The 9,686-nt window shown below is 32.8% G+C and overlaps 1 protein-coding gene across 1 annotated transcript; it reads left to right on the top strand.

The window, feature by feature from the left end:
- Positions 1–8,529: 8,529 nt before the first annotated feature.
- LOC145240387 (uncharacterized) lies at positions 8,530–8,982 on the top strand. The gene has a single exon (XM_080103967.1). The coding sequence runs from the start codon at positions 8,530–8,532 to the stop codon at positions 8,980–8,982; it is 453 nt and encodes a 150-aa protein (XP_079960093.1).
- The last annotated feature ends 704 nt before the right edge of the window (positions 8,983–9,686 follow it).

Raw genomic sequence — 9,686 nt, forward strand, 5'->3', positions numbered from 1 at the left:
ATTGATAGTACACACATGAAACTTTTATTGATAGTACACACATGAAACTTTTATTGATAGTACACACATGAAACTTTTATTGATAGTACACACATGAAACTTTTATTGATAGTACACACATGAAACTTTTATAGATAGTACACACATGAAACTTTTATTGATAATACACACATGAAACTTTTATTGATAGTACACACATGAAACTTTTATTGATAGTACACACATGAAACTTTTATTGATAGTACACACATGAAACTTTTATTGATAGTACACACATGAAACTTTTATTGATAGTACACACATGAAACTTTTATTGATAATACACACATGAAACTTTTATTGATAGTACACACATGAAACCTTTATTGATAGTACACACATGAAACTTTTATAGATAGTACACACATGAAACTTTTATTGATAGTACACACATGAAACTTTTATAGATAGTACACACATGAAACTTTTATTGATAATACACACATGAAACTTTTATTGATAGTACACACATGAAACTTTTATTGATAGTACACACATGAAACTTTTATTGATAGTACACACATGAAACTTTTATTGATAGTACACACATGAAACTTTTATAAATAGTACACACATGAAACTTTTATTGATAATACACACATGAAACTTTTATTGATAGTACACACATGAAACTTTTATTGATAGTACACACATGAAACTTTTATTGATAGTACACACATGAAACTTTTATTGATAGTACACACATGAAACTTTTATTGATAATACACACATGAAACTTTTATTGATAGTACACACATGAAACTTTTATTGATAGTACACACATGAAACTTTTATTGATAGTACACACATGAAACTTTTATTGATAGTACACACATGAAACTTTTATTGATAGTACACACATGAAACTTTTATAGATAGTACACACATGAAACTTTTATTGATAATACACACATGAAACTTTTATTGATAGTACACACATGAAACTTTTATTGATAGTACACACATGAAACTTTTATTGATAGTACACACATGAAACTTTTATAGATAGTACACACATGAAACTTTTATTGATAGTACACACATGAAACTTTTATTGATAGTACACACATGAAACTTTTATTGATAGTACACACATGAAACTTTTATTGATAGTACACACATGAAACTTTTATTGATAGTACACACATGAAACTTTTATAGATAGTACACACATGAAACTTTTATTGATAGTACACACATGAAACTTTTATTGATAGTACACACATGAAACTTTTATTGATAGTACACACATGAAACTTTTATAGATAGTACACACATGAAACTTTTATTGATAATACACACATGAAACTTTTATTGATAGTACACACATGAAACTTTTATTGATAGTACACACATGAAACTTTTATTGATAGTACACACATGAAACTTTTATTGATAGTACACGCATGAAACTTTTATTGATAATACACACATGAAACTTTTATTGATAGTACACACATGAAACTTTTATTGATAGTACACACATGAAACTTTTATTGATAGTACACACATGCAACTTTTATTGATAGTACACACATGAAACTTTTATTGATAGTACACACATGAAACTTTTATAGATAGTACACACATGAAACTTTTATTGATAATACACACATGAAACTTTTATTGATAGTACACACATGAAACTTTTATTGATAGTACACACATGAAACTTTTATTGATAGTACACACATGAAACTTTTATAGATAGTACACACATGAAACTTTTATTGATAGTACACACATGAAACTTTTATTGATAGTACACACATGAAACTTTTATTGATAGTACACACATGAAACTTTTATTGATAGTACACACATGAAACTTTTATTGATAGTACACACATGAAACTTTTATAGATAGTACACACATGAAACTTTTATTGATAGTACACACATTAAACTTTTATTGATAGTACACACATGAAACTTTTATTGATAGTACACACATGAAACTTTTATTGATAGTACACACATGAAACTTTTATTTATAGTACACACATGAAACTTTTATTGATAGTACACACATGAAACTTTTATTGATAGTACACACATGAAACTTTTATTGATAGTACACACATGAAACTTTTATTGATAGTACACACATGAAACTCTAGTCACCTTCGAAGTAATCTCCTCTGGCTGCAATACACTTGTTGTACCATTCCAACAACTTCTGGAAAGCCCCATAGAAGTCCTCTTGTGTGAGCGTGTCAGTACCCTCATCACAGACTTTACCATCTTCTAAATTGTCTCATAAGAACAGCCTCTAAGGTTTTCCTTGAGCTTACGGAATAACCAAAGTCACAGAGAGCAAGGTGTAGACTACAAGGAGGATTAGGAGCTATCTTGATGCCTATCTTGCTCAAATAGTCTATGACAAAGATGAATGTGGACTGACCTTTGGGACAAATTTTGCGCAAATCTTCCGTAACTTCAGTTCTTCACAAATAATTGTGTGTACAGTTCCCACACTGACATCAAACTACACTTATTGTCTCTATAGAAGCACGACAATCCTTATCCATGAAATTCATTATTTGGCCAATCAACTCTGGTGTTCTTACTTCCTTACTTCTCCCATATCTCTCATCATCCCTCAGATTCCCCACCTTCCTTGAATCTCTTATGCCACTCAAAAACTGATGCTCAATTCATGCAAGATGGTCCAAAAGCAGTCTGAAGCATTCCATACGTTTCTGTGGCATTTTTTCCAAGTTTAAAACAGGATTTTATTGCATATTGTCGGAGGTGTTTGGTAGAGTTCTCAAAGGTCAAATCATTGAACTTTGACCCCTTAATCGCCAAATTTCTGGCCAAAAACCGATCACATCGATTTTCCCAAATCTCAGCAACCTGTATATCAAATTTCGAGTCTGTAGACTAAAAATTGACAGTTATTGCATAGGGAAATGTACACAGACACACAGATACACAGACACACAGACACTTTCACTTATATATATATATATATATATATATATATATATATATATATATATATATATATATATATATATATAAATATATATCATAAAAGCATGAATTGCACAACATGCATATCTTTTTAATTCCTGACTTATTCAATATATTACAAAAAGTATTTTTTTAATTACTTCCGGTTTAGCTTTAGGCTTTATGAGTAAAATATTTATTTTAATAAGAAAATATTTCAAGTTAGTGATGGGACGATTCCAACATTTTTCGACTCTAATTCTGATATTGATTCTCTTCATAATTCCCGATTTCGGTTCTTTAAATAACTTTTAAATATAGAGTTATTTTTTGTATGTATTGAGGAGGGAGGAGGGAGTTGTCCAATTACCGCAAAATACCCCTGTAATATGTGCATATAATTTTGCAAATATAAAAATGCACTTATGGGTGTGTTGCAGGACTAGGGGTGTCAATGTTAGTATCGCAAACTCAATAACAAAAAAAAAAATTAAAATATGTATAAGATGGAGTTGAACAATCAAACAAAGATGACCGAGGTGGAGAATAAATTTTATACAAAATTTATCTTTTTAAATCGTAAATAAGTGAAAAGAGAATAAAGTTTCTTCGTAATTGAGAGTCTCTTCCTGCGATTGAGGTAATAAAATGAAATAAAACAGAAAAAATTAAAGTTCTAGGTTAGAAATAAACAGTCCTTTTCAGAAATACTTAAACAAAATAAAAGTCAATTATTTACTTCAGCAAAGAGTAAGAAAAGAGTAAAAAGTCCATTTCCGCGGAAAATTGAATAATCGGTGCGAACGAGTTTAATGTCCTGTAGACAGAATCAATGTTGATGTTTACAGCATATTGGCTGGGGTCGCCTGATTGGTTTTGGCGCAAAATGCCCTTTTTAAAGATTTCAAACCGGCTCCGCAAAAACTGTCAGAAAAAATATTTTTGAAATTTGCTTTCTTCATAGCCGATTGGATGAAAAAAAACAACATCTTTGTGATACAAGGTTCCTTGGAAGACGTCCGCATGAAAAGGCTGTTTTAGTTTTTATGCCCACAGAATTTGCTGAAACGAACTTTAACCAGCCGCGCACGCAACTGGGTTTTACAGTTGGAGAGCACACATGCGCTGCACGGCATTATTCTGTTTGAGTAGATCCCGCTGTCGTTTGCTGAGTCGACGGCGGAGCTACGATAGGTGTAACCTATACATTTTAGCTATACTGGTAGTTTAAAATCAATATTTATTTCATCATTAATACGAGCTGCGGAAAATTAAGTTTTAAATAAAAACAAAGAACTAAAAGCAATAAATAGAATCGTTTTGAGTATCAATAAATAGGCACAATTTTTTCCGATTCTAATACTGATTTTGATATCAATTTTGATACCGATTTTTATACCGATTTTGATACCAATTTTGATACCAATTTTGATACCGATTTTGATACCGATTCCGATACCAATTTTGATATTAATTTTGATACCAATTTTGATACTGATTTTGATACCGATTTTGATACCAATTTTTATACCAATTTTGATACTGATTTTGATACCGATTTTGATACCGATTTTGATATCAATCTTGATACCAATTTTGATACCGATTCCGATACCAATTTTGATATCAATTTTGATACTGATACCGATACCAATTTTGATATTAATTTTGATATCAATTTTGATACTGATTTTGATACCGATTTTAAACCAATTTTTATACCAATTTTTATACCGATTTTGATACCGATTCCAATATCAATTTTGATATTAATTTTGATACCAATTTTGATACTGCTTTTGATACCGATTTTGATACCGATTTTGATACCAATTTTGATACTGATTTTGATACCGATTTTGATACCAATTTTGATACCGATTTTGATACCAATTTTGATACTGATTTTGATACCAATTTTGATACCAATTTTGATACCGATTTTGAACAAATTTTGATACCGATTTTGATACCAATTTTGATACTGATTTTGATACCGATTTTGATACTGATTTTGATACCAATTTTGATACTGATTTTGATACTGATTTTGATACCGATTTTGATACCAATTTTGATACTGATTTTGATACTGATTTTGATACTGATTTTGATACTGATTTTGATACGGATTTTGATACTGACTTTGATACTGATTTTGATACCGATTTTTATACCGATTTTGATACCAATTTTGATACTGATTTTGATACTGATTTTGATACTGATTTTGATACCAATTTTGATACTGATTTTGATACCAATTTTGATACTGATTTTGATACTGATTTTGATACTGATTTTGATACCAATTTTGATACTGATTTTGATACTGATTTTGATACTGATTTTGATACCAATTTTGATACTGATTTTGATACTGATTTTGATACCGATTTTGATACCAATTTTGATACTGATTTTGATACTGGTTTTGATACTGATTTTGATACCAATTTTGATACTGATTTTGATACTGATTTTGATACTGATTTTGATACCAATTTTGATACTGATTTTGATACTGATTTTGATACCGATTTTGATACCAATTTGGATACTGATTTTGATACTGATTTTGATACCGATTTTGATACCAATTTTGATACGGATTTTGATACGGATTTTGATACTGATTTTGATACTGATTTTGATACTGATTTTGATACCAATTTTGATACTGATTTTGATACCAATTTTGATACTGATTTTGATACCGATTTTGATACCGATTTTGATACCGATTTTGATACCGATTTTGATACCAATTTTGATACCGATTTTGATACCGATTTTGATACGGATTTTGATACTGACTTTGATACCAATTTTGATACCGATTTTGATACGGATTTTGATACTGATTTTGATACCAATTTTGATACTGATTTTGATACCGATTTTGATACCGATTTTGATACCGATTTTGATACCAATTTTAATACCAATTTTTATACCGATTTTGATACCGATTTTGATACCGATTTTGATACCAATTTTGATACCGATTTTGATACCGATTTTGATACCAATTTTGATACCAATTTTGATACCGATTTTGATACCGATTTTGATACCGATTTTGATACCAATTTTAATACCAATTTTTATACCGATTTTGATACTGATTTTGATACTTATTTTGATACTGATTTTGATACCAATTTTGATACCAATTTTTATACCGATTTTGATACCAAAAAAGTTCAAATTTTTTTTATTCCCGATTCCCATTATGATTAGTCATCCCAACATTAATGAGAGTTAATTCTAGTTTTATCTTTCTTGTATTGAACATCTCCATAACTTGTAACACATAATCAATAAATGATACATGTTCATCTTGACAGTTGAAAACTGATCACTGTTTAAAGCACAATTGCACCATGATACTTGACTTTTGCATTTTAAACTTAAATTCAAGCCATTATCACCGTGCAACCAGTAAGGCCAGGCATATAAAATCAACAGTAGGTTCTTTGATATGACAGGTGGCGCTTTCGAAATAAATGCTTATTTAGAGCACAATTGAAGCATGATACTTGACTTTTGCATTTGAAACTTAAATGCACGCGATTATATATGAAAAATAATTTTATAAAATCAACAGTAGGTTCTTTGATATGACAGGTGGCGCTTTCGAAATAAATGCTTATTTAGAGCACAATTGAAGCATGATACTTGACTTTTGCATTTGAAACTTTAATGCACGCCATTATATATGATATATTGCATTTTATAAAATCAACAGTAGGTTCTCTACAGTACAATGTAGACTACAGTATGGGCGATTTCACTGATTTTGATGACAATAAAAATATGGGAGTGTGAAACATTCATCAGCATTTAAACTCTGGGCAACATCGGGTTTAAAAAGAATTCGAAAAGTATAAAAGCTTATAACTTTTCTTTATTCGTTTTCAATTGGTGACGTGCAGGAATACAAAATAATATTATGAAAAAAAAATTAAAAAACTTTTTTTACAAGTACTTAATTTTCGACCCATCCTTTTTTAATTGTTTCCAATTGAAAACGAATAAAGAAAAGTTATAAGCTTTTATACTTTTCGTATTCTTTTTTATACATTTTCATTTATATATATATGTGTGTGTGTGTGTGTGTGTGTGTGTGTGTGTGTGTGTGTGTGTGTATATATATAATCTTAAATGCTTAATTTTTGATATCGACTTCTTTTCAAACAATGAGTTTCCGATTATTATTGACTCATGCGTTCGACTAACGTTCACACTATTATTGCACATTCAACCTCAATTTCCAACCTTTGAGGACATGCCAGGTGTTACCTCCACCATGAGAAAAAAAAACTGTTTGTATTTCCTGAAGAAGAATATTTTATTATTCTAAAATTTGAAAAAAAAAAATTCGATTTACTTTTAATAAATAGAAATGTTTATTAAAATCAGTTTTGCACTTTTCTGGTCTTTTCAACCGTTAAATCTTAAATTCTTAGTCGAATCGAATACTTTTCAAACAGTGGATTTCCTACTATTATTTTATTGACCCATGCGTTCGACCAACGTTCATACTCTTATCGGATATTTAAATCTCAATTTCCAACCTCTGAGGACGTGCCAGGTGTTAGCTCCTCCACCATCATGAGAAATAAAAAAAAAACTGTCTGTATTTGTTTACAAACAAATAGTGGGCTTACAGGATCTGGAATCTGGGATCATCTAAAGTGGAATTGTGCCCCAAGATAAAAGGAAAAGCAAAAAGGGTGATTCAAAAGATTTGGTTGTGTTTTTGTTTTACGGCATATCAACCCTTTTCGGGTTATTTAATGCCGAATCCAAAGATTTTGAAGAAAATTTTTTTAATAGAATATATTTCTTGTTTTCAAGTCGGTTTCTATTTAACCCATAGTTGGAACCCTAACAGGTACTACCACTCTGGGTCAGAGTGGACCTGGGAGCAATGGTAATTAAAGGGTGGCTCCACACTCCCCAAAGGCCACAAGCTGGGGCCTCACCACTGGATATAGTTTAAGGTCATATCCAGGACCCCCATTGAGGGACTTTTACCCTCTGCAGGGGGGGGGGGCAGTCGGTGTATTCTAATACCCCACCGACAGGGCCATCAAAAGATTTGGAAAGAAGAAGACCAAACAAGGATCCAGAAAGCAGTGCAACAAAGCAAACAAGGTCAGTGGACGTCTTCGAAAAGTGCCCTCCAAATAAACCTTATTTGGAATGACTTGTGGCACATGGTCCCACTCAGAATAAGATTCATCCTCAGATCTGTGTACGACTTCCTACCATCCAATGCCAACCTCGTGAAGTGGGGAAAATCTGAAGACCCTACTTGCTCACCAGAGAAACAAACAGTGGAGCATGTACTGAGCTCATGCAAAACTGAAGCTACAAGTGGCGACACAAGTGGCGACACAAGTGGTGAAAGAATTAGCTGAAGCTGTCCAGTTCATCGCAAACAATAGTAAGGCTAAACGCCGAGAATCGACAGCAAAGTTCTACGCAGCAGGAGGCAAAGATATCTGGCCAAAATCCAACATCATGCCCAAGTCCTGCAAGCAGAATCTTCTGAGTGCAACCGATGATTGGGTGCGTGCTGCAGATCTGCCACGGTGGAAGCACTATCCAGAGATTATCAGCAAAAGTGGATTAAGACCAGATTTAGTGCTTCACTCTCGGGCAGCAAAAGAGATCCTTCTGATTGAATTAACAGTGCCATATGAGAACAGGATTGATGATGCCCATGTCTACAAGTCTGAAAAGGATGCTGTTATAGCAAGGGACATGAGAGATGCCGGATTCAGCGCTAGCATATTCGCAGTTGAGGTGGGCGCAAGGAGAATTGTAAGCTCGTCTGCCTACAGTCTCATGAAACAGCTGTCCATCTCATGGAAGAGTCGAATCAGAGCACTGCAAGCAATGAGTGAGGCAGCAGAGAAAAGCTCCAGCTGGATCTGGTCGAGAAGGAATAAAAATCAACTTCATATATTTTAATTTCCCTAATTTCACAGTGGTTAAGACATTCATCTACGACATTAAAGCATCTGAAGCGTATGGCTAAACCAAAATAAAAATTAAAAAAAACATGGCAGCAGAGAGACATCCGAGAGTACTGACCTGGATGTGCCCCCCTCCTAGAGTGTAAGGAGTTAAGGGCCGAAACACTTGATTGAGAACTCTCTTTGCTGTTTAGCTCTCCATCCGAGTTTCCTTCCAATATATATATATATATATATATATACACATATTTTTTTATTTATTATTTTATTTTGTTTTATTACATTTTCACCCCAAACAAGGCACATTGCCACTTTGTTGTAGGGGGCTACTATCAGGGACATAAGCATCAGGGGTACTATGTAGGGAGTTGGGCAGCAAGATGTCGGGTCACGTTACACTTGAACTTCTGCATCTCAGTACAGTTGGGGAAGCAGGAAGCCGGAAGGGAATTCCAAAGTCTAGCGGTTCTGGGGAAGAAGCTACTGGAGTAGAAGGCTCTCTTACATCTAGGGATCTCTACTGTGAAGGGGTGGGATTTAGCTGCTTGTCGAGTTGGTCGGGGGTATTTACGTCGAGGGGATACAAGTGCTTGCAGTTCGTCAGAGCATTCACCATTAAAGTACTTGTAGAACAGGCAGAGGGATGCAACAATTCGTCGATGGGACAGAGGTTGAAGCCTAGATTACAGTTCAGGACCT

The sequence above is a fragment of the Euprymna scolopes genome, chromosome 19, assembly GCF_053919585.1.
Source record: "Euprymna scolopes isolate OS-2025 chromosome 19, ASM5391958v1, whole genome shotgun sequence".
NCBI lineage: Eukaryota > Metazoa > Mollusca > Cephalopoda > Sepiida > Sepiolidae > Euprymna > Euprymna scolopes.

Excerpts from the sequence above, each read along its gene's own strand:
- LOC145240387 (XM_080103967.1), top strand. The coding sequence starts at position 8,530 with ATGCCCAAGTCCTGCAAGCAGAATCTTCTGAGTGCAACCGATGATTGG.